This window comes from Scyliorhinus torazame, chromosome 22, assembly GCF_047496885.1.
Source record: "Scyliorhinus torazame isolate Kashiwa2021f chromosome 22, sScyTor2.1, whole genome shotgun sequence".
NCBI lineage: Eukaryota > Metazoa > Chordata > Chondrichthyes > Carcharhiniformes > Scyliorhinidae > Scyliorhinus > Scyliorhinus torazame.
The window spans coordinates 82952860-82979659 of NC_092728.1; the positions used below are offsets into that span (position 1 = coordinate 82952860).

Here is a 26800-nt window from a genome sequence, read left to right on the forward strand (position 1 = left end):
GGTCAAACATCTTTATGGGGCTCCAACGGCAAGTGTAGTTACGGGTCGACAAAGATAGGAGTATTTCCGACTATATAGGGGAACAAGACAGGGATGCCCGCTGTCTCCATTGTTGTTCGCGTTGGCAATTGAACCTCTGGCCATGGCGTTGAGAGACTCCAGGAAATGGAGAGGGGTGATTAGAGGGGGAGAAGAACACCGAGTCTCGCTATACGCAGATGACCTATTGTTATACCTGTCAGACCCAGCGGGGGGGGATGATAAGAGGTTATGCGAATGTTGAGGGAGTTCGGGGATTTCTCGGGGTATAGGCTAAACATGGGGAAGAGTGAATTATTTGTGATACATCCAGGGGACCAGAGTAGAGAGATAGAAGGCCTGCCTCTAAGGAAAGTGGAAAGATACTTCCGATACCTGGGGATTCAGATCGCTAGGAGCTGGGGAACCTTGCACAGACTTAATCTGACACGGCGGTAGAACAAATGGAGGAGGATTTCAAGAGGTGGGACATGCGGCCTCTGTCGCTGGCGGGCAGGGTGCAGGCAATTAAGATGATGGTCCTCCCGAGGTTCTTATTTGTATTTCAATGTCTCCCTATACTAATCACTAAGACCTTTTTCAATAAAATAGACAGGAGCATCACGAGCTTCGTGTGGGCAGGGAAAGTTCCGAGAGTAAGGAGGGGGTTCCTTCAGCGTAGCAGGGACAGAGGAGGATTGGCACTACCGAACTTGGGCAATTACTATTGGGCCGTCAATGTGGCAATGATACGTAAATGGATGATGGAGGGTGAGGGAGCGGCATGGAAAAGACTGGAGAGAAAGTCCTGTAAAGGGACGAGTTTAGAGGCACTGGTGACGGCGCCGCTACCGTTCTCGCCAAAATAGTTTACCACGAACCCGGTGGTGGCGGCAACATTGAATATCTGGGGACAGTGGAGGCGGCAGAGAGGGGTGCGGGGTGCCCTGGTGGGGTCCCCAATTAGGAACAACCATAGGTTCGCCCCAGGAAGAATGGATGGAGGATTTCAGAACTGGCATGGATGGAGGATTTCAGAGCTGGCACCAGTTGGGAATTAGGAGGGTGGGAGATTTATTTATAGATGGGACTTTTGCGAGCTTGGGAGCATTGGAGGAAAAGTATAAGTTGCCCCGGGGAAACTTCCTGAGATATATGCAGGTGAGGGCGTTTACTAGACAACAGGTGAGGGAATTTCCGCTGCTCCCGACACAGGGGACTCAGGACAGAGTGCTTTCAGGGGTGTGGGTCGGAGAGGGCAAGGTGTCAGAGATTTACCGAGAGATGAGGGAAGAGGGGGAGGAGTTGGTGGGCGAGCTAAAAGAAAAGTGGGAAGAAGAGCTAGGGGAGGAGATAGAGGAGGGTATGTGGGCTGATGCCCTAAGCAGGGTAAATTCCTCTTCCTCATGCGCCAGGCTTAGCCTGATTCAATTTAAGGTGCTACATAGAGCACACATAACGGGAGCAAGATTGAGCAGGTTCTTTGGAGTGGAGGACAAATGCGGGAGGTGCGGCGGGAGCCCGGCAAACCACGCACATATGTTTTGGGCGTGCCCGGCACTGGAGGGGTATTGGAAGGGAGTGACGGGAGTGATTTCGAAGGTGGTGAAGGCCCGGGTCAAGCCAGGCTGGGGGCTAGCTCTATTTGGAGTTGCGGTTGAGCCGGGAGTGCAGGAGGAGAAAGAGGCCGACGTTGTGGCCTTTGCGTCCCTAGTAGCCCGGCGTAGGATCCTACTCATGTGGAAGGAGGCGAAACCCCCCGGACTGGAGGCCTGGGTAAATGATATGGCAGGGTTCATTAAACTGGAGCAGATAAAGTTTGCCCTGAGAGGATCGGCTCAAGGGTTCACCAGGCGGTGGCAGCCATTTATCGACTACCTAGGGGAACGTTAGAGGGAAGACAGATGACCAGCTGCAGCAACCCAGGGGGGAGGGGTGGGGGGGGGGGGGGGGTTAGTTTAGTTTATGTTAAAAGATTATGGGGTTTAGTTATTTGTGTATTGTTAAAAATTTCTTTACTGTTACGTTTGCTTTGTAAGAGGGAAAAAAATTGTTGTTTGGAAAAAAATTTCAATAAAATATATATTTTTTAAAAAAGGAAGCTGACAAACTGCAGCTGCATATACACACTTCACTCCCCATACACACAATCCCAACCAACAAGATGGCATCGAAAATGGCAGCCTCAAGATTCACAGATGCCGGGCTGGAGACCCTCCTGGACGCCGTGGAGGAGAGAAGGATGACCCTGTACTCTGGCCTGGGAAGGAGGCTGCCAGCCGTCGCCGGTTTCCGTGCCTGTGCGCAGGTGGCAGAGGCGGTCAGCGCCGTGGGCAACATCATCTGGATCGGCCAGGACTGCCACAAAAAAAATTGCACGACCGCCTCAGGGTGCCCCTGGAACCAACCCCCCTCCCACACATACATGACTCAGGGGGCGGGCGAACCCCCACCCCGCACCACATGCCGGCACCTATACCGGCCGTCATGGCCGGGTAACCTGGCCACTGAGGCCACCAGCTACCCACCCTCTGGGCTGCATGCATCAGATTGTTTAACACTGTCGTTTTCTGTTTGCCCGTCCCCCAGAAGGCCGCGCTCAATCTCCGGGAGTAGAAGACGACAGGGGATGGGCGGGGGGGGGGGGGGCCACAGGACCTGCGTCCCCTCACTGCGGCAGAGCAGGACACCGGACGTGGTCGGCGGCTGGAGGAAAGGGAGGTCGCTGAGGTGGAGATCGGCCACAGGCGAGGAAGTGAGACCATGCTAAGTTGCTGTTCCCCGTGACATGTGTCAACCCCGACCAACAGCCCCACACTACCCTCACCCCTACCCCCACTCTCACCACCCCTCGGCCCGCGGTGTAATCATGCGCCTCATCTTGTGTCTTGCAGGAGCTGCTGGAGATGAGGCGAGTCCATCTGGTGCTCTCCCCACCCCCCCCACCCCCTTTCCCCCAGCCCTCCACCCAAGACTCAGGAGACCCCAGAGCTCGAGTCGGAGGATGACACAGATTTCCCGTCACAGCTGTCTCCAAAACCCTCACCATCGCAGACACTGGTCTCAGTTGGGCACTTTAGTGAATATGCTCCTTGGACACTATCTTGTGCACACCACACAGCTGACCCGGTACAGCAGGTGGAGGTAGGAACAACTGAGGGGGCGGACGGTTGGACGGTGGGCCGCCCCAGGAACTAGTTGCACTCCAGATGGGTTTCGGGCTTCTGGAACGGACACTCCCATCAATGGATATGCAGTCGCAGAGCCAGGGACTACATATGGGGTTGTCAGCGAGCATCCAGCAGCTGCAGGTGCAGTTGGAGTTGTGCAACCGCATGCAGCAGCAGGAGGTGCTGCCGCCAATGCATGCAGCAACAGGTGGTGGTGCCGACAATGCGTGCCACCCAGGCCAACACCGCACGGGTGGCGCTCATGATAGAGACACTGGAAACTATGGTTTTGGCGATGGATCAGCATGTTCAAGGCCTGGGGCATTCAGTGCAGGCGTTGGCCATGGCCCAGGGCAGGATTGCCATCTCACAGGCAATCATGTGCCAGAGCCACCTAGACATTGCAGCGGCACACCTGAGAGCATGGCCCAGTCACAGCAGGCCATGGCTGGGAACATCAGCGGCATTGCCCAGGCGCTGGCCGACGTAGAGGGAGGTGGCCCACTCCCAGAGGGAGATGGCGCAGTCACTGGCTGATGTGACACAAACCCAGAAGGTGGTCAGTCAATGGGTTATATGGCGGAGTCCCAGACAGAGATGGTCCACTCCCTTTGCTCCAAGACAATGAGCGTGAGGACCCTAGTTGAGACCAGAGCGGGCCTCCATAACTGCCAGCACCAGGTGGCAGGGGAGCTCAGGCGTTAGCTCTGCTTGCAACCCTATCCCATGGAATAGCCCGGCGGTCATCGGGCACCCCGGAAGAGGAGATGATGGGGTCCGTGCCAGAACACCTCGGACTCAGGAATGGTTGCACATCTTTTGATCTTCAGTGAGGCACTAAGCAGGGTTTCCCCCTGTTCCCCTTGCTGTTCACATTGGCCATAGAACCTTTAACAGAGACTATTAGGCAATATTGCTTGATATCTGGGCTGTGTTCCTGCTATTATTGATGTGGTAGATAGATTTAGTGCCTTCTCCGGTTATAAGATTAATTTTGCAAAGTCGGAAGCTATGCAGATTGGAGAGTGGAGGGGTAAGTCGCCCCAGCATACTAGTTTTCCTTTTTGGAGGTCTACATCAAGATACACTTATTTGGGTGTTGCAATTACCCCCATTTTCAAACAACTATATGGGGCCAATTCTCTTCAGTTAATTGCACCTGTTAGATAGGACTTGACTCATTGGTCCTCCCTGTCAGATCATGGCTCGATAAGATTAATATATTGCCTAGCTTGCTGTATCCTTTGCCGATGTTGCCAATCTTGTTGTCTGCTAGAGTCTTAAAGATTAATGGAAATATTAGCTCAAAGAAGCCTGGTCTGAAGTTCACCAAGTTGCAGCCCCCATGTGCAGGGTCTGAGGGTCCCGAATATTAGATTGTACCAATTAGCCTCTCATCTTAGGTTTATAAGGGATTGAACTAGGAAGATCGGCGCTGTCTTGTAAACAGGAGATCCTGAGCTCGAATGTTAGAGGTGCCTTCATACCTTTCGGTCAAAGCAACTAGCTTGAGAAGAAATGCTTCCAGTTTCTTGCTGAATGCAGAAAACGTGAGCTAAGAAGGACTCAATCCTCTATTTGGCTTGATATGGAAGCAGATCAGTCGGCATTTTCTTTGCAGGTCTTGTTATTTTATGGGGGCCTTGGATCAGGTACTGCTAGTTGCGAAAATTCTATTATTATTCATATCCTTTGGGCGTGGGGAATGGTCCGTCAACTAGAAGGGAGATCTAAACTGACTTCTGCTCTTTCTCCCATCCAGGGCAGCCAGGACCCACCCCCGCCCGCCCCCGCCCCCAAAAAGGTCTTATGGACCATGGATTTGATACTTGGAGAGATAGAGGCATTTGTAGGCTGGGAGATATGTTTAGTGGTGCCTCCTCGACATCCTTTGAACAGCTATGTCTCTCCACCCCCAACCCCCACTCCCCACTCCTCCAATGCGAACTGAGTTTTGAATTTATCCTATCTTTCTCCGTTCTCACATTTGCATAAATAATTGTTCTGTACCGTACCAGTTGTGTTTTGAAAATTTGTTGCGTAAAAAGGTGGAATTCTTAATTTAAAAATATATTAAAAGAAATGTGATTCAGTTGGAGGGCACTTTTATTAAAATCTAAACTGCACTGAACTTGCAGGTTCAGAACCATAGCTCCCCATTTGCTGAATTTCTGAGCTCAGCTGTAGTCACTTCAGGGTGCTTTATCATATTGCAGGCTATGCTGCACTAAGAACATGAATCTGAAAGCAGAAATCCTATTCACCTGCTGAGTTCTGTTGCTGGCATGAAGAAACATCACAATGGGTAAAGAACACAATGGAAGGTGCAACTTTCGATTTGTGGATTGTAGCAAATTATAGCAACGGACATACTGGAGTTCAAAGCCATCACCATTTGTTTAAAAGATAGTTCCCACAACTTAAACAGTTGCCTGTCAGAGGAGACAGCATTAAGACATAAATTTTAATTAATCGTAAACGGATACATAAGGTTCTAATAAAAACTTCACACTCTTTGCCAACAACTTTTGAAGTGAAGTTCATAAATTACTTTAAAAGGGATTGGATTAGTTGCTTAAAAGAAAGATAAATATTAAAGGTTACAAGAGAGAGACTGGAAAACAATACTAGCATGGTGGGCCAAACAGTCCATTTCAGCATTAGAACATACTATGGGTCTATACATACATCATGCTCAAACAAGAAAAAAGGCCTCAGGCACCATAACTCAGAGGAAGAAATGTTTTATAAGCTTTGGCTGCCTCAGCCTCACAAAATTGCATTGTCAACATCAGAACATTACAAATCCGGAAGAAGTAAATGTAGGCTGTACAAAATGTTACGTTTGGAGCTGTAAGACAAGGAAGATTTCTTGCTGCAGGATTATGGCAAGAGTGATGCTGGCTGGATATTTTATAATCCTAACCTAAAGCAGTATTTAATTTCTATGCTGAAATCAAATACATTGATAAACAGAAGGATTGTAATGTAATTTGGAAATTTACATCAAATGAGAGCTTTCCCAATAGCTTCAGTCATGGAATTTCAAAATGAATGGCTCAGATCCTCCAGTCTCCCTGCTCCCCAGCACATTCCCAAAAGTCTCCAACTCTGAATTAGGGTCAGAGACGTCAAATAGTTCCAAATTACCTAACCGGATAGTTACCCAGGAAATGTTAGAAATAAAAATTCTCATCTAATTCCTGGGTAACTATCTGACTTGACTACCTCTACCCACTCACCCACTTACACATTCATTCGTGCACCCATTAACTAGCACATGAAAAGCTGTTTAAAGTGGCTTAAAAGGGGGACCTGGCTAGTCTTCCCCAGGCCAAACCAGCTCCATTGAAGGGGCACTCAACATTTCTGCAGCTAGGATTAGAAGATTTGTCCAGAAATGTGGAGCATTTCACAGCACAGAACAGTAGGATCAGAGTGGCAATCCGACAGTGACTGCCACTCCTCAGAAGATTCAGGACGATGATTCACATTTTCCAGAGCTTTGGATATACTTGCAGAATATGGTTACCCTCAATGGGTTTTCCCGCTGCCTTCATCCCGCACTGCCAAGAAACCCGTGGTGGGGGTTTGCCATTGGCAGGACCAGAAGATCCTGCTGGCAAGGAAGGCTGCAAAATCTCCCCCCAAACATATTCACCAGCAGCTTCAGTTGTGATTCTTAAAAGATCTTTACAGCCTCAAACATTTTTAAAGGATTTATACTGTTCAGCAGTCAACATGGATTACAGTTCATGCTTCATTTTTCAGACACACTGTGAATGCTATAATAAGATAAAGGTAGACAGTATGAGGTTAAAGGGCACAGCAGTCATCTATACTTCACATCAAAGAGGCCAAAGGGAATTTTTCTTCATCTCTTTTGTTCTCATATACTGCAGTTATCTTTATCCCAGCTGATCTGACATTTGGCTTTCGAGATGAATTACCAGGAATTCTGTACAATAGCATAACCTCAGCAGTTAGTATATCACTTAGTTGTGTTTCATAACCTTCGTTCATAACATGAATAAAATGGAATTTTTCAGCTGTTTGGCTGAAAATAATCAACTATAATAAGTACTATTCATATAATTCCATTTAATGTATAAAAATGACCCAAGGCCCTTCATAGAACCACAAATCACAGAAAGAAAAAACAGGAATAGCTAAATGTTTGGTCATAGAAGTGGATTTTAAATAAGATCCATGAGGAGGAGAAGCAGGGACGGAGTTCTAAAACATGAAACCAAGGCTGAAAAAAGCATAGGCTGCAAAAGTATAAAGGGAACAGGATATACAAGAGGCCTTAGAAAAGCAAGATTAAGTCTGGAGGGTGCAACAAAGATAGGGAGACACCGAAAGGTTTGAGGATAAGCATTTTGAATTCTTATTGGTGGTACTAGGTGGGCAGGGCAACTGTGTATCAACAATGAAAGAAGTGATAGGAAAGCAGAACATGAGACAGTGGGCAGCAGAATTTAGCATGAAGGCTAGTGGGTCAGAGTAATTAAATTTGGGAAGGGACAGATCTGGATGAGGATTTCCATGGAAAGGGGCTGAAGTAGGGATGAAGGCAGGCAGTTACAGAAATGGGAGTAGAGAATCTTAAGAATGGAGGGGACGGGCAGCACGGTGGCACAGTGGTTAGCACTGCTGCCTCATGGCGCCGAGGACCCGGGTTCGATCCTGGCCCCGGGTCACGGTCCATGTGGAGTTTTCACATTCTCCCAGTGTCTGCATGAGTCTCACCCTCACAAACCGAAAGATGTGCAGGGTAGGTGGATTGACCACACTAAATTGTCCCTTAATTGGGAAAAAAAAATAATTAAAAAAAAAAATAATGGAGAGGACATGAAGTTGGAAATCTACCGGGATCAAACAGGTTGCCAAGGACTGGTTCAATCGAAGTCTGTGACCAGGAGGGATTTAGAACTAACAGAGAGGATGAATGATGGCCTGAAAATTAAAATTTTGTTCTTCCTATTTTCACTGTAGCTGGAGGAAATAGCTCTTGAAAAACTGGATGTGGGACAAGGTGGAGGGTCAAGGGAAGAGTTGGGTTTCAGAGTATACAGGGAAGCTGATCCAGTGCCTCCAGGTGATGTTGCCAAGAGGCATGTTAAAATGAGAAAAAGGAATGGTTTAAGGATGGACGCAAGAAGGTAAAGTGTCAGTGCGGAGGATCATGTGATGTGAGCACAAGAGCCGCTGAGATTTTGCGTGCTCCAGCTCTGCTCATTTTTCCTTTTTTTTTTAAATAAACATTTGAGGTATTTTTGGCATAGCAACAACAACCAAATAAACAATATACATGAAACCATAAACAGAGTGCAAAAGCCATTTACATCTTGTACAGGCCCCTCCCTTATTGATCCCCTACTCTAATCTAAACTACTCCCCCCTCTTTCACCCCCCCCCCCCCCCCCCATCTGCTAACGATTAATTTCCCGCAAAGAAGTTGCCACCTCCAGGTGAAATCTAACAGTGGCCCTCTCAAGGCGAACTTGATTTTCTCCAAACAGAGAAAGCTAGCCATGTCCGATAGCCAGGTTTCCGACTTCGGGGGCTTTGAGTCCCTCCATGCTAATAGTATCCGTTTCCAGGCTACCAGGGAAGCAAAGGCCAGAACGTCTGCCTCTTTCTCCTCCTGGATTCCTGGGTCTTCTGGCACCCTGAAAATCACCACCTCTGGACTCAGCACCACCCTTGTTTTCAACACATTGGACATGACGTCCGCAAACCACTGCCAAAATCCCCTAAGCTTTGGACATGTCCAAAACATGGACATGGTTCGCTGGTCCTCCCGCACATTTTGTGCACCTGTCCTCCGCCCCAAAGAATCTGCTCATCTGGGCCACTGTCATGTGAGCCCGGTGAACAACCTTAAATTGTATCAGGCTGAGCCTGGCACATGTTGCGGATGTGTTGACTCTACTCAACACGTCTGCCCATAGACCATCCTCTATGTCACCTCCCAGATCCTCCTCCCACTTGCGCTTCAGCTCCTCGGTCTGCGTCTCCTCCGACCCCATATGCTCCTTATAAATGTCCGAGACGCTCCCTTCTCCTATCCACCCTCTGCAAACTACCCTGCCCCGAATCCCCCTCAGCGGTAGGAACGGGAAGGTTGACACCTGTTTACGAAGGAAGTCCTGCACCTGCAGATACCTGAATTTGTTTCCCCTAGCCAACCCAAACTTTTCCTCCAACGCCCTCATACTCGGAAAGCTCCCCTCTATGAACATATCCCCCAACGTCTCAATCCCCGCTCTCCGCCATAACCGGAACCCCCCGTCCATACTCCCTGGGGCAAACCAGCGATTATCACAGTTTGGGGCCCAGACCGATGTTCCCACTGCTCCCACATGCCGCCTCCACTGGCCCCAAACTCTCAGGGCCGCCACCACCACTGGACTGGTGGAGTACCGTGCTAGCGGGTACGGCAGAGGTGCAGTTACCAACGCCCCCAAACCGGTGCCCTTACATGAAGCCGCCTCCATACGCACCGATACCGCCTCCTCCCCCACCACCCACTTCCTGATCATGGCTATATTAGCCGCCCAGTAATAGTTGCCAAAATTTGGCTGCGCCAGTCCGCCCTCTCCCAGACTCCGCTCAAGCATTACCTTCCTTACTCGCGGGGTCTTGCCCGCCTAGACGAAGCCCGTGGTCACTCTGTTGACCCGCTTAAAAAAGGACCGCGGAATAAAGATGGGGAGACACTGAAATACGAATAGGAATCTCTGCTCATTTTTCAATCTTTCTTTTTATCCCTGTACACATCTCTTTCCGCATTGTTTCGGTTTACGTGGCTTTTACTATGTACCGAGGTTTGTTGATCAATGGTTCAGTACTTTTGAATCAGGAAAGAATGCTTTAATCTTCGTTAATTTGTGATGGCTGGAGATGGGTGGGGCCTCGTCTTTGGTGTTACAGCTGCCTTTGAGGAGGTTTTCCACCCAAACAGTAGGGTACACACCAACGGATGATAGCGGCTAGTGATCCGTCTGATAGTCTTGGCTCTGTTGTGCATGACGTTAAAACCCAATTTCAAGAGTTGCACGGTGCCTTTACGGATGTAGTAGCAGCGCACTATGAGATTCTTGTAGCAGAGAGAGCATGTGGAGGCCCACCCACACATGGTTCACTTTCTGTTGCACAGCCAGTTGACCATCCTGAGGGATTCAGATGAGAATGAAGAGGAACCAATGAGGAGCCCGGTCCGTGCCTGGTGTCCCCGGTGAGGTGGTGGAGAAATTCCCAGCCAAGCTTGAGAACTGGCTGCCATGTTTTGGGAATCTCGATCTGGAGCTAGACAACTCAAATTCGATGCAGCACATCGGGGGTAGCTAAGCGGTTTGGGGCTTTCTTATTATATAAATTGAATGTGGAGAAAAGTAAGCGTTTTTTGTTCACTCCGCCGGGGAAGCGAGCTAATCTGGGGATGTTGCCATTCTGTTTAACGGGCACTCACTTCAGGTATTTAGGGGTGGAGGTGGCTTGGGATTAGGCCCGGTTTCGTAAATTTAACTTCAAGAGCCTGATGAGTAGGGTTAAGGCCGATTTATAGAGGTGGGTCAGCCTCTCTCTATCATTGGCGGGCCTAGTTCAATCGGTGAAGATGAACATTCTACCAGTTTCAGTTTCTATTCCAATGTCTACCAATTTTTCTATCTAAAGCATTCTTTGTGGGGGTGCAGAGATTGATCTCGCCCTTCATTTGGACAGGCAAAATAGCCAGGATTTGGAAAACAATTCTCCAGAGGGATCGGCAGTCAGGGGGCTTGCCGTTGCCAAGTCTGATTTACTATTATTGGGCGGCGAATGTGGAGAAGGTGTTGGGATCAGGAGGCAGTTTGGGTAACGGTGGAATGAGGTTCATATAGGGGGGGATGTCGGGACTGCGGGCTTTGGTGATGGCCTCGCTTATGTTCTCTCCAGGGAAATACTCAGGTAACCCGGTTATGGTCGCCACATTGAAGATATGGAAACTATTTCAACAGCGCTTAAATTAGGGGCAGTGTGGAAGTTGGTGCCAATGTGTGCAAACCATATGTTCAAACTGGCAAGATTAGATGCTAAGTTTAGGAGCTGGGAGAACAGAGGGTTGGAGGGAATGAGAGATTTATTTTTGAAAATGCTGTTTACGAGCTTGAAGGAGTAGTCAGAGAAGTTTGGGATCTCATGTCAGAAACTTTTAAGTATATACAGGTTTGTGACTTTGTGAGGAAGATTTTTCCAATATTTACATAGAACATAGAACATAGAACAATACAGCGCAGTACAGGCCCTTCGGCCCACGATGTTGCACCGAAACAAAAGCCATCTAACCTACACTATGCCATTATCATCCATATGTTTATCCAATAAACTTTTAAATGCCCTCAATGTTGGCGAGTTCACTACTGTAGCAGGTAGGGCATTCCACGGCCTCACTACTCTTTGCGTAAAGAACCTACCTCTGACCTCTGTCCTATATCTATTACCCCTCAGTTTAAAGTTATGTCCCCTCGTGCCAGCCATATCCATCCGCGGGAGAAGGCTCTCACTGTCCACCCTATCCAACCCCCTGATCATTTTGTATGCCTCTATTAAGTCTCCTCTTAACCTTCTTCTCTCCAACGAAAACAACCTCAAGTCCGTCAGCCTTTCCTCATAAGATTTTCCCTCCATACCAGGCAACATCCTGGTAAATCTCCTCTGCACCCGCTCCAAAGCCTCCACGTCCTTCCTATAATGCGGTGACCAGAACTGTACGCAATACTCCAAATGCGGCCGGACCAGAGTTCTGTACAGCTGCAACATGACCTCCCGACTCCGGAACTCAATCCCTCTACCAATAAAGGCCAACACTCCATAGGCCTTCTTCACAACCCTATCAACCTGGGTGGCAACTTTCAGGGATCTATGTACATGGACACCTAGATCCCTCTGCTCAGCCACACTTTCAAGAACTTTACCATTAGCCAAATATTCCGCATTCCTGTTATTCCTTCCAAAGTGAATCACCTCACACTTCTCTACATTAAACTCCATTTGCCACCTCTCAGCCCAGCTCTGCAGCTTATCTATATCCCTCTGTAACCTGCTACATCCTTCCACACTATCGACAACACCACCGACTTTAGTATCGTCTGCAAATTTACTCACCCACCCTTCTGCGCCTTCCTCTAGGTCATTGATAAAAATGACAAACAGCAACGGCCCCAGAACAGATCCTTGTGGTACTCCACTTGTGACTGTACTCCATTCTGAACATTTCCCATCAACCACCACCCTCTGTCTTCTTTCAGCTAGCCAATTTCTGATCCACATCTCTAAATCACCCTCAATCCCCAGCCTCCGTATTTTTTGCAATAGCCTACCGTGGGGAACCTTATCAAACGCTTTGCTGAAATCCATATACACCACATCAACTGCTCTACCCTCGTCTACCTGTTCAGTCACCTTCTCAAAGAACTCAATAATATTTGTGAGGCATGACCTACCCTTCACAAAGCCATGCTGACTATCCCTGATCATATTATTCCTATCTAGATGATTATAAATCTTGTCCCTTATAATCCCCTCCAAGACTTTACCCACTACAGACGTGAGGCTCACCGGTCTATAGTTGCCGGGGTTGTCTCTGCTCCCCTTTTTGAACAAAGGGACCACATTTGCTGTCCTCCAGTCCTCTGGCACTATTCCTGTAGCCAATGATGACATAAAAATCAAAGCCAAAGGTCCAGCAATCTCTTCCCTGGCCTCCCATAGAATCCTAGGATAAATCCCATCAGGTCCCGGGGACTTATCTATTTTCAGCCTGTCCAGAATTGCCAACACCTCTTCCCTACGTACCTCAATGCCATCTATTCTATTAGCCTGGGGCTCAGCATTCTCCTCCACAACATTATCTTTTTCCTGAGTGAATACTGACGAAAAATATTCATTTAGTATCTCGCCTATCTCTTCGGACTCCACACACAATTTCCCATCCCTGTCCTTGACTGGTCCTACTCTTTCCCTAGTCATTCGCTTATTCCTGACATACCTATAGAAAGCTTTTGGGTTTTCCTTGATCCTTCCTGCCAAATACTTCTCATGTCCCCTCCTTGCTCGTCTTAGCTCTCTCTTTAGATCCTTCCTCGCTACCTTGTAACTATCCATCGCCCCAACCGAAACTTCACACTTCATCTTCACATAGGCCTTCTTCTTCCTCTTAACAAGAGATTCCACTTCCCTGGTAAACCACGGTTCCCTCGCTCGACGCCTTCCTCCCTGTCTGACCGGTACATACTTATCAAGAACACGCAGTAGCTGATCCTTGAACAAGCCCCACTTATCCAGTGTGCCCAACACTTGCAGCCTACTTCTCCACCTTATCCCCCCCAAGTCACGTCTAATGGCATCATAATTGCCCTTCCCCCAGCTATAACTCTTGCCCTGCGGTGTATACTTATCCCTTTCCATCATTAACGTAAACGTCACCGAATTGTGGTCACTGTCCCCAAAGTGCTCTCCTACCTCCAAATCCAACACCTGGCCTGGTTCATTACCCAAAACCAAATCCAACGTGGCCTCGCCTCTTGTTGGCCTGTCAACATATTGTTTCAGGAAACCCTCCTGCACACACTGTACAAAAAACGACCCATCTATTGTACTCGAACTATATCTTTTCCAGTCAATATTTGGAAAGTTAAAGTCTCCCATAATAACTACCCTGTTACTTTCGCTCATATCCAGAATCATCTTCGCCATCCTTTCCTCTACATCCCTAGAACTATTAGGAGGCCTATAAAAAACTCCCAACAGGGTGACCTCTCCTTTCCTGTTTCTAACTTCAGCCAATACTACCTCGGCAGAAGAGTCCCCATCTAGCATCCTCTCCGCCACCGTAATACTGTTCTTGACTAGCAGCGCCACACCTCCCCCTCTTTTGCCTCCTTCTCTGAGCTTACTAAAACACCTAAACCCCGGAACCTGCAACATCCATTCCTGTCCCTGCTCTATCCATGTCTCCGAAATGGCCACAACATCGAAGTCCCAGGTACCAACCCACGCTGCCAGTTCCCCTACCTTGTTTCGTATACTCCTGGCATTGAAGTAGACACACTTCATGCCCCTGCTGCATTAGTTTAAACCCCCCCAAAGAGCACTAACAAATCTCCCCCCCAGGATATTTGTGCCCCTCAGGTTCAGATGTAGACCATCCTGTCTGTAGAGGTCCCACCTTCCCCAGAAAGAGCCCCAGTTATCCAAAAATCTGAAACCCTCCCGCCTGCACCATCCCTGTAGCCACGTGTTTAAATGCTCTCTCTCCCTATTCCTCATCTCACTATCACGTGGCACGGGCAACAACCCAGAGATAACAACTCTGTTTGTTCTAGTTCTGAGCTTCCATCCTAGCTCCCTGAAAGCCTGCCTGACATCCTTGTCCCCTTTCCTACCTATGTCGTTGGTGCCAATGTGGACCACGACTTGGGGCTGCTCCCCCTCCCCCCTAAGGACCCGGAAAACACGATCCGAGACATCACGTACCCTTGCACCTGGGAGGCAACATACCAAACGTGAGTCTCTCACGCTCCCACAAAATCTCCTATCTGTGCCCCTGACTATAGAGTCCCCAATTACTAATGCTCTGCTCCTCTCCCCCCTTCCCTTCTGAGCAACAGGGACAGACTCCGTGCCAGAGGCCCGTACCACATGGCTTACCCCTGGTAAGTCGTCCCCCCCACAAGTATCCAAAGCGGTATACTTGTTTCTCAGGGGAACGACCGCAGGGGATCCCTGCACTGACTGCTTCTTCCCAGTCCCTCTTACAGTTACCCACCTATCTCCAATCTTTGGTGTAACTAATTCCCTGAAGCTGCTATCTATGACCCCTTCTGCCTCCCGAATGATCCGAAGTTCTTCCAACTCCAGCTCCAGTTCCCTAACTCGGTCTTGGAGGAGCTGGAGATGGCAGCACTTCCTGCAGGTAAAATCAGCAGGGACACTAACTGCATCCCTCACCTCAAACATCCTGCAGGAGGAACATTGCACTCCCTTCCCTGCCATTCCTCTAACTTTCTACCAAGATCTGACTAACAACTAAAATAAAAAATAATAATAATAATAATAATTTCTGGTAGTGCCGCCATCTCTGCTGCTGGAGAGTGTTCTGTCACTTGCGGGGATGGAAGAGGGGAGTACTTTGGGAATTTATGGGAGGATCCTGGAGGAAGATACTGTGTCACTGGAGCGGGGTTAAGGTGAAGTGGGAGGAGGAGTTGGGGTCTAAATTGGAGGAACGGGTGTGGTGTGAAGCGCTGCGAAGGGTGAATCTCACATGTTTGTGCGTGAAACATGGGAGTGGAGAACATGTGTGAGCGGTGTGGGAGGAGCTTGGCTAACCGCGTACATATGTTTTGGTCATGTCCTGAGCTGGCGAGGTTTTGGGTCTCTTTTGCAGCACCATGTCGGCAATATTCAGAGTGTCAGACCTGCCAGAGCTGGAGACAGAAGCGGGGCTGATGTCTTAGCCTTCGCCTCACTGATTGCTCGCAGGCGGGTTCTATTGGGGTGCAGGTCAGCTTCTCCACCCAGTGACTTAGCAAGCCTGGGGGATCTTATGGAGCTTTTGCAAATGAAGTCCACCGTGAGGGGTGCAATTATGCAGTTCTACAAAAGATGGCAGCCGTTTATTTTGTACTTTAAACAGCTATTCACCATCAGCTGTTCGGGAGGGTGGGGGTGCAGACACTTTGTTTTTTAGTTTTATGTATTTATCAAAAAAGATGAAATAAAGATTTTTTTTTAAATTGAGATAATTTAATATATTTTTCTTTTAGAGGATATTAAAACAAGGCCACTGAATTCACCCAGACTTTCCAGTCTGCAAGCCAACAGTTTTCACAAAAAGCATTTCGGTCATAGATCCCAGATAGGAAATATTTAATTAAGAACAAACACCAGCTGACAGAAGTGTTGTATTTAAGGCCATAAATTGAAAACCATTTGAGCTTTTGCCAGCATAATAGCTAAAAGTAAAATCGAACATACAAAGACATAGTACATGTTACACTGATGAAAAATAATTTCCCCTGGAAAAATGTTGAGGGAAATATTAATTAAGAGGATTCCTTCTTGTAGAAAAAAAAGCTGTAGACACAACTGGAAAGTCATTACGTAATTACTTCTAAAAACAAAACAAGGAGAATCCAGTTGATTTAAAGCACTGACCGTAAACCATTGAAGAGCTGTTTGGATTTATCTAATAAGTAGCAAAAATCAGTAACTGTCTTCCTCTCTCCCAATGGAATATCATCATCAGTTCCACCTGCTGTCATGGCTCCTTCACGGTCCAATACTGAAAACTAACAATAAACTTTATATATTAGTACATTGAACTGCAAGTTCTGCCTTATATTACCTGGATATTTACAGTATAAAAAACAGCACCTCACCTAATCCCAAAGAGTAAACAAAAATCAAATCATTCCAATCATTTGACCGGAAACAAGTAACTTACATGGTTAGGTTATTGAAAAAACTGAGACATTGCCTATTTTTCAGACAAAAAGGTCAGTTACTGCACAGTAATGGGACATAGTTTCAAGCTACTTGGAGTAATTTCATCTCATTAAATTTGTCTGAATAATGCTGTAGTTCAAGAGCAGTTAATTGTGTTTGGCACTTCGATAAATTTTATGTAAGCATGCTAAATAAATACCAATGCTATTAGTTAAGCACAAGGGTCAAAATTGGGTAACCTACTTGCATTGTATAACAGCAGCACATTGGGTAATGAATGAAATGAAATGAAAATCGCTTATTGTCACAAGTAGGCTTCAAATGAAGTTACTGTGAAAAGCCCCTAGTCGCCACATTCCGGCGCCTGTTCGGGGAGGCTGGTACGGGAATTGAACCGTGCTGCTGGCCTGCCTTGGTCTGCTTTCAAAGTCAGCGATTTAGCCCTGTGCTATACCAGCCCCTGGCTGCTATTAATGCAGCTAGTAAGCCAATAAAATGCTCCCCTAAAGACTCAGCAACTTATCCACTGAGGAACTAAGAGAACTAAGTAACCAAAGAGACTAGCAGGATATCCCAGTTCTGATTCTTGGTCAAAGTTAAGTTGGCTGATATTTTTTCTGGGACAGTCATAGGTGTATTGCAATTAGGAATTGCAAAATGGAATTGGCAAGCATACGGGTCCAACATGTTCCCTTTAGGATGAAATGTCGGAACAACAATTCCAGAGAACCGTGGATGTCTGGGAATATTCAGTACTGGATAGAAAGCAAAAAGTGAGGCTTTTAACAGGTATAAAGGTAGCAAATTTACAATGAACAAGCCACACATAAACCACCAACAAAAATGACTAGTTACAATAAAATAACAGAAATAATAATAATAATCTTTGTCACACATAGGCTTACATTGACACTGCAATCAAGTTACTGTGTAAAACCCGTAGTCGCCACATTCCGGCGCCTGTTCAGGTACATGGAGGGAGAATTCACAAAGTCCAAATTACCTAACAGCACGTCTTTAGGAACTTGTGGGAGGAAACCGGAGCACCCGGCAGAAACCCACTCAGACACAGGGAGAACATGCAGACTCCGCACAGACAGTGACCCAAGCCGGGAATCAAACCTGTCACTGTGAAGCAACAGTGCTAACCACTGTGCTACCGTGCCACCTGATCACAAGATTCAAAGATGTCATCCATAATAACAAAAGGGTCATCATTCCCTAGTCCAGACCATGTTTCGAAACACATTTATTAGTGCAAAGTGGCATGAGAATGGTTTTAAGATAGAAAACATGAACTTACTGGATAGGCCATTTGCCCAATGAGACACAACTGAAAAACATGCATTGCCACGCTCCTCTTGGTATATAATTCACTCCAAGCGTTTGTAAACATTTCTAAACATTGATACATTAAGCCTATTTCAGGAAACAAAATATAACCTTTCCTCCCCTATATAAATCTTTTAAAACAAGAACATTGGAACCTATATTTTTATATGGAGCACCTTTCACAGCTATCGGACATCCCAAAGCACTTTACAACTAATAAAATATTTCTGAAGTGTGGTGACTGTTATAGCGTAGGAAGCGCAGCAGCCAATTTTACAAACAACAAAGTCCTACAAACAAGATACATGGCCATATATTCAATATATAAAAGTGACATTGAACGAGGGATAAATAGTCATCAGAGCACTAGCAGAACCTTTCTGCCCCTTTTGGAATAATACCATGGCATCTTTTACAGAATGAGCAGGTGAGGTCTCTTGTCGTCTGAATGATGGCACCTCCAACAGTGCAGCTCCAAAATATCAACCTGCATTTTGTGCTTACGTTTCTGGAATGGGGTTTGAATTGATAGTGCTGTCACGAAGCCAAGGCTGACATATTAATTAATATTTAAAGGCAAGTTTAAACAAGTTGCGATTTGCCAAAAAATAAAAAGTAGCAAAGCATAAATGACCAAAGGGCATATTAAAATAAACTATGCAAACAATAAAATTTCAGTTCAACTGCACATTGGAGTCCACACACCTGAAATGGCATACATTCAAGATTATGGTCTTTGAAGAGGTAACAAATGCACAAAAGATTTGCACTAGATTCAGAATTCTGCCTTGCTCATTGTGACAGAAGTAGCTGTGCAGAGCCATGCTCTCAGAATAGGCTGCAGCGCACAGTTGAGCACATGCTTTGGTGAGAATCTCAGAATTCTTGCACAACATTTGAAAGGCAAAGGCCTGTACCTTTCTCCAACACTGCAGCCACAAAACATTAAGTGAATGAAGGTGATGGATGATATTTTCTTTTCTTTTTTTTTTTAGAAAGTATTTTTTTTTTTAATTGAGGTAATTATAATTTTAACAATTTTAAACATCAAATTTCAACAAAAACAAAAACACAATAATATAACCAACAAACACCCATGGCACAACCCCCAGCCAACATGGCTTAAACAATGCCACCTTTCCCAACCCCCCTCCGTTGATTCTCCTATCCTTGCTCATCTCTCTCATGCCTCCCTTTTCTCCCCCACCTTCCCCCCCACCAGCTGACAGTTTAATTTTCCTCGAAGAAGTCGATGAACGGCTGCCATCTCCGAGCAAACCCCTGCAACGAACCCCTCAAGGCAAATTTAATTTTTTCCCGAATCTGAGAAACCCCACCATGTCGCTAACCCCCGACTTCGGGGGCTCCGAGTCCCTCCACCCTAGTAAGATCCGTCTCTGGGTCACTAGGGAGGCAAAGGCCAGGACATCAGCCTCTCTTACCGCTGGGCTCCAGATTCTTCCGGCACACCGAAGATCGCCATCTCTGGACTCGGAACCACCCTCACTTTTAAGGCCTCTGACATGATGTCAGAAAACCCCTGCCAGAAACCCCTCAGCCTCGGACACGGCAAAAACATATGGACATGTTCAGCAGGACCCCCCCGCACAGTGCCATGGATGATCCTTCCAATGTTTCGTAAAATTTATTTTGCCCCAGCAATTAAGAACCATGTTTGTGACACACGACCGACAGATAAAGCCCATCTTGTTCCTGTGATGTGGTGATACTGGCGAGATTACATTCGGTCTATCGTTAGCTGACAAGCAGTAATTATTTTTCTTTTTTATAATTACAACTCCACTAGACCACTTCAGAGGGTATTAAAATCAGCAAGTGTGAGGCATGAATTAGACAGACCTAACAAGTTCCTTTCAAGCAAAGACAGTAGTTTACTAGTTGAAATTTCATTGTAATCTGACAGCTTTCAGTTATTTCTTCAAGTGCCAGCCCACAAATTGCCACATTGATTTCAATTTCGCAACTTGCATTAGGATTTGAAGTCTCGGATTTGTGTGGTTGTCCGTAACCATTATGCGCCTGACAAAACTGGAATCAAGGTGCACAAACATAACACCGTGGCACTGCATTTTTAGAATTTTTTTTTTTTTAAATTCCCACAGCGCAAGAGGAGGCCATTCAGCCATCGAATCTGCACTGACCCTCTGAAAGAGCAGCCTACCTAGGCCCACTGCGCCGCCCTATCCCCGCATAATCTACACATTCCTTGGACACTTAAGGGGCAATGTAGCATCGCCAATCCACCTAACCTGCACATCTTTGAACTGTGGGAGGAAACCAGAGCACCTGAAGGAAACCCACACAGGCACGGGGAGAACATGGAAACTCCACACCAGTCACCCAAGGCTGGAATTGAACTCGGGTCCCTGACACTGTGATGATGCAGTGCTAACCACTGTGCCACCAGGCTGCCCCATAAATTAGTAATTTTGAAGTAAACGTAGAATTGGACTACAGTAATGCATTATTAATTACACCGTTCATGGACATCCGGTGGCATGGGCGAGCAGGGCAGCCGCAACAACAAGGGCTCCCGCCGGTGGCCGCGATTCGCGGCCATTTCGGGGAAATCCCCGAGTCGTCACGCACTCCCCGACTATCGTCAGCCTTGGGGGCCGTCACAAGAAGCCAGCGTTGACGGTTTAAAAACCAGCGAAGAACCCCGCGCGGATGTCGGGCGGCGGGGGCTGAGGCGCTGGGCCCAGCGCGGCAGGTTAGAGCAGCGGAGGCGGAGCTGCAAGGAGGCTGAGGCGGCAGGCCCGAGGCCAGGGCACCATGAAGGGAGGGTGCTCCACGTCGGATGGCTCCCACCTAGGAAGAAGAAAGAAGGTTGAAGCCTGGTCCCAGGGGAGCTCTGGGTGAATGCAGAGGAGAAAGAAAGAAGGTTTAAGGAAGTTTGGTGAAAGTTATATTTTTCTCTCCCCCTTTTTTTTTTCCAAAAAAAGAATGTCAGATTGATGAAGGACAGGATGGTGAAGGGGGAGAGAGGAGAAAAGATGATTTTTTTTTTTTTTAAAGCCGCTAAAGGATGCGAAGAGCAGCGTCGAAGAAAGGAGGAAACGCGGGTTCTCCGCCGAAGGAGACGAAGAGCAAAAGTGTTGACAGGATGGCAGAAGCCGAACAGCAAGGCGGGGCCGCACTACTTGCGGTGGAGAAGATGACCGAGGTGATGGCGGTGGAGCTGGAAAAACAGTTTGTGAGGCACATGGAGGCCTTGAGGAAAGAGACGGCGGTCGTGTTGAGGTCAATGATGGAGGAGGCAATCGGCCCGATGAGGGTGGAGGTGGCAAAGGCATCGGCCGAGGTGAGAGAGCAGGGCGAGAAGATGAAAGAGGTGGAGGAGGCCATGACACGACACAGCAACCAGGTCACCTTGATGGGGGACGAGCTGCGGAGGGTGGTGGAGGTTAACAGAGGACTCCGAGCAAAGCTGGAAGACTTGGAAAACCGCTCAAGACGGCACAATTTGAGAATTGTGGCCTTGCCCGAAGGGACAGAGGGCCCAAGGCCAACGCAATACTTCGCTAAGACGTTGGCGGAGCTGATGGGGGGAGGGCGAGAGCCCCACCCTGTATGAGCTAGACCGAGCTCATTGGTCATTAAGGCCGAAGCCCAAAGTGAACGAGCCGCCAAGGGCAGTAATTATCTGCTTCCATAAGTTTTGCATGAAGGAGAAGGTATTAAGCTGGGCGAAGCAGGAGCGCGAGGTGCTGTGTGATGGTACTGTGGTTCGGATCTACCAGGACCTGACAGTGGAGTTGGCAAAAAGACGAGCGGCGTTTGGGCGAGTGAAGGCGGCTTTGTACAAGAAGGGGGTGCGATTTAGTGTGGTGTACCCGGGGAAGTTGAGAGCAACATATAATGCCAAAGATTTTTATTTTGAGACAGCGGAGGCGACTGAGGCGTTCGTGAGGGCAGAAGGCTTGGGACAGACATGAAGAGCGGAACTGGAAGAGAGGCTGTGGACTGTGTTTGAGCGGCTGGAAAATGTACAAATATTACAAGTTTCTTTTTACGGATTTGTATTGAAATTTACTTCTCTTTGCATTGTTACAGAGTTCAAGTTAATGGCGTTCTGTGTTGCGACGGTTAAATGTTATGTTAGTGAATAGTAGGGGTTGGATTTTTGGGATTGTTTTGGAGTTCCTTTCTCTGGGACTGGGTGGAAGGGGGCGAGAGGTCTTGGCGGGGGGAGCCACCCACGCTAACTAACTAAAATCAGTTAGTGAACGGGGGTGTGGTGAGAGGAGGGCTGCGGACGTTGGAGCCTGGATTGCAGGCTTCAATGGGCCTTCGAGGCGAGCAAGAGGGGGTGGAGGGATGGATGTTGGGAGATGATTTTGTAGGGGGGGTTCTTGGGAGGAGGGGAAAGGGTTAGTTGTTGTAGCTCAGGGAGAAGAGATAAATCCAGAAGGTTCTGAATTTGACATTCCTTAATTAATTAAATAAATAAATAAAATAAATACATCCTGTGGAAGCCTTCTTCCAACCCTTGGATGGCAATTTTTTTTCACTCCAGTTTGGGACATTCCACCAGGTCGGAAAGGCAGTCTGTAGCCTTGATTTTTGCTGCTGATTGCCAGCCGAGCAGAACTCTCCGGCGGGTGATCAGGGAGGCAAAGGCTAGGGCACCAGTCCCCCTCCACACAAAACCAAACATAAAATGTATTGTATTGCAATATTGCGAGTTACTCCATTAAGGTTTGTGCAATATTTCTGCTACAAAGTTCAGAAAGTTATAGATATAATTTAAAACAAGCATTTACTGCTCGAGTACAGTAAAGATTCCAGCATAAATAAAAACTTTAAGGGTCATTTAGATTCGAAACATGAACTCTGTTTCTCTCCACAGTTGCTGCCAGACCTGCTGAGTTTATCCAGCAGTGTTTTTATTTCAGATTTCCAGCATCTGCAATATTATGCTTTTATTCAAAATTTCAGCATGTTGAGTTTTTCAAAAATACAGAAGTATTTTTCCCATTTCCTTCAGAGAAAAAAAACTGTTAAGTTGCACCCTTAACCTGCTTCAGCACAAAAAGTGACTAATACTCTCTTGTGTTTCCCAAACTTTCCCCCCCGCCCCCCCACTGTGACCCAATTAATTTTAAATTTTGAAAATTGGTGCAACCTCAGAGTGAGGGTCACGGAAGAGAGCTGTAGAGCAAGGATGACATTGCAGAAAAAGGTCTAATGGTTTTGTTTACAATAGCCTTGAAGATTCTGATGGGGCCTTGGAGCCAAGAATCATGGACACACATGTATTGGAGTCTCAATGCCAATCCCACATGGTCCCACCATTTTACAAAACATACGATCAATGTATCCTCTATTACAAGCATCTCCAAGGAATTCACCAATTAGTCAATCTGAGCACTGAACTGAATAACCTAACAAGAATCTGAAAGAGTGACTAATCAGGACCGTGAAAAGCTGTTCCATTGACAAACCATTTGTGGGGGAAAAATTGGTCCCCTACCCAGACAGTCACTATTGCTGCCTCGGAGCTTGCAACCCCAAGTGATCAGCTGAGATCACCGCAGACAGTTTGGGAACCCATGCCCAACTCCATGGCACAGCATATTGAATATAGATTTACCAGTTATACTTTGCTGTGGCAACAGTGTACCTGTATGCAAATATGATCCTTTCTACAGACCATTATGACTACATTTACTAACAACTTTCAGACTCTGTGCATTCCAAAGCAAAGCACAGGTAATAAAATACTTCAGAGGTGTGCCATTGTTGTACTGTTCTTGCTGCAGGGAGAGATGTTTTGCTATGTTCACTTCGTTAAAGATGGAGTGATGGTTTCTACAATACTGCAATGTTTGGTGTTGGAACTGACCGTGACTTCTGGAGAAATGTGATACCATTATTTGACAAACTGTTTTTGACTGCGAATGAGTTGGCCTCATTCTAAATATTTCTGTGACTACAGCACATGCAATGGGCTGCAATCATATCACAATAAACATTTAATACCATCAAAAAAGTGTACTTTTAATTTATAGAAAGTGTCACACAGCTGTATCTCAAGGGGAAGATTATAATGTCAGGGTTTAAAATCTTTACTCGAAGGGGTGAACTAAAATTGAATTTAACTAGAACCACTAAACATTGGGAGGAATTTTAAGATTACATGAACTTATTAAGTTATACGGCTGCATGTTATTTTCTTTTTTTTTTTTTTTTTTTTTTTTTATAAATGTTTTATTGAAAATTTTTTCCCAAACAACAATTTTTCCCCTCTTACAAAGCAAACGCAACAATAACAATACAGAAATTTTAAACAATACACAAGTAACAAAACCCCTTTATCTTTGACCTAAACTAAACCCCCCCTCCCCCCCCCCCCCCCCCCTCCCCCTGGGTTGCTGCTGCTGGTCATCTGTCTTCCCTCTAACGTTCCCCTAGGTAGTCGAGAAATGGCTGCCACCGCCTGGTGAACCCTTGAGCCGATCCTCTCAGGGCAAACTTTATCTGCTCCAGTTTAATGAACCCCGCCATATCATTTACCCAGGCCTCCAGTCCGGGGGGTTTCGCCTCCTTCCACATGAGTAGGATCCTGCGCCGGGCTACTAGGGACGCAAAGGCCACAACGTCGGCCTCTTTCGCCTCCTGCACTCCCGACTCTTCCGCAACTCCAAATAGAGCTAACCCCCAGCCTGGTTTGACCCGGGCCCTCACCACCCGCGAAATCACTCCCGTCACTCCCTTCCAATACCCTTCCAGTGCCGGGCATGCCCAAAACATATGTGCGTGGTTTGCCGGGCTCCCGCCACACCTCCCACATTTGTCCTCCACTCCAAAGAACCTGCTCAATCTTGCTCCCGTTATGTGTGCTCTATGTAGCATGTTATTTTCTTATTCCATACTTTGTTTAACAGTTAGCTCAATTAACCTTCGCCTCCATTTTATTTATTTCGGATGTTACTCCATTTTTGTCTTAGGAGAGTAAATTCTGCACAACTGCTGTACATTATGGCAACCAAAACAATTTTTGTTTTCAATATAGCAAAATATTGTAATTCACAAAGGAAAAGGAAAGACAGAACACACCTGATTGATTACAGGTGATCAAGGTATAGTTCAAGAGCCAGGTTTGAGACAAATTTGAAGAGTGCGAAGAGATGTAGCAAGATATGTGCAGTTCGGAAGATAATTTCAGAATGCATCGACATAGTAGCTAAAGACTAAGCCGCTAATAGAGGGAGGGAGAGGGAGCACATAGTCGAGAGCTAAAGGCAGGAGATTGTCAGCTGTGACATTGGAGAAGGCTGATGGGATGGCACAAGAAATGCACAAGTTATCAAATCAGGGCCAGCATTTTGAAATCAATATAGCAAGGAAATGGCAGAATGACAATATGTGAACAGGATTTATTAAGAAAATAGAAGGTTGCTAGTTGGATTTCTGGATAGGTTTGTAGTTGGGAGGCCAGCAAGATGGATTTGGCGAAGTGAATAATACAAAATACGTTTTATCCCTGCGCCAGGGAAGTAAAGCCAGCATGGAGTCAACATGCTCAATTAGGTTTGACCCTTGACTACCTATTTAAATATGGCAGGAGGGTTGCCAATTTCTGCACCCGCCCGCCTTCTGTGTTATGGGGGGGCGGTGTCAGGAGGGATGGATGGGAAGGTGGTGTGGTGGGTTGGGATGGGTATCCATTCCACACCCCCCCCCCCCCCCCCCCACCCATGCAGAAACACGCCCACTGGAGGCATGTAAAATCCAGCCAATAGTCTGGAGATGAATGTATGTGTGGGATTTCAATATACATTTACGCAACCTTGTTGATGGAATGGATGTTGGCATTTATTGCTCCAATCAGGGCTAAGCAATCATTGAAGATTGTAGAACAAGTAATTGAAGTGAATAAGTAGCTGGGGCCAGGATGAAATGGCATTGGTGGAACCGAGTGGTGCAATTCCTGGCAACCAATATCAGAATAGAACATAGTCGGCCCTCGATGTTGCGCTGACCTGTGAAACCACTCTAAAGCCCATCTACACTATTCCCTTATCTTCCATATGTCTATCCAATGACCATTTGAATGCCCTTAGTATTGGCGAGTCCACTACTGGTGCAAGCAGGGCATTCCACACCCTTACTACTCTCTGAGTAAAGAACCTACCTCTGACATCTGTCCTATATCTATCTCCCGTCAATTTAAAGCTGTGTCCCCTCGTGCTAGACATCACCATCCGAGGAAAAAGGCTCTCTGTCCACCGTTTCCAATCCTCTGATCATCTTGTATGCCTCAATTAAGTCACCTCTTAACCTTCTTCTCTCTAACAAAAACAGCCTCATGTCCCTCAGCCATTCCTCATAAGATCTGCCCTCCATACCAGGCAACATTCTGGTAAATCCCCTCTGCACCCTTTCCAATGCTTCCACATCCTTCCTATAATGCGGCAACCAGAATTGCACGCAATAATCCAAATGCGGCCGCACCAGTTTTGTACAGCTGCAACATGACCTCATGGCTCCGAAACTCAATCCCTCTACCAATAAAAGCTAACACACCATATGCCTTCTTAACAACCCTCTCAACCTGGGTGGCAACTTTCAGGTATCTATGTACATGGACACAGAGATCTCTCTACTCATCCACACTGCCAAGAATCTTACCATTAGCCCAGTACTCAGTCTTCCTGTTATTCCTTCCAAAATGAATCACCTCACACTTTTCTGCATTAGACTCCATTTGCCACCTCTCAGCCCAACGCTGCAGCTTATCTATGTCCCCTCTGTAA

General features: G+C 46.8%; 1 protein-coding gene across 5 annotated transcripts in view; it reads right to left on the reverse strand.

Moving 5' to 3' along the window:
- The window catches only part of scai (suppressor of cancer cell invasion), a 246501-nt gene that overhangs the window by 162786 nt on the left and 56915 nt on the right, over positions 1–26800 (reverse strand). For 4 of the 5 annotated variants that reach the window (XM_072488455.1, XM_072488456.1, XM_072488454.1 and 1 more), the window contains exon 2: positions 16395–16528. The exons of the other annotated variant lie outside the window; for it this stretch is intronic. In XM_072488455.1, the coding sequence (XP_072344556.1) occupies positions 16395–16501 (107 nt within the window). In that variant the 5' untranslated portion in view covers positions 16502–16528. The remainder of the gene's footprint in view (positions 1–16394; positions 16529–26800) is intronic. 5 annotated transcript variants of the gene reach the window in all.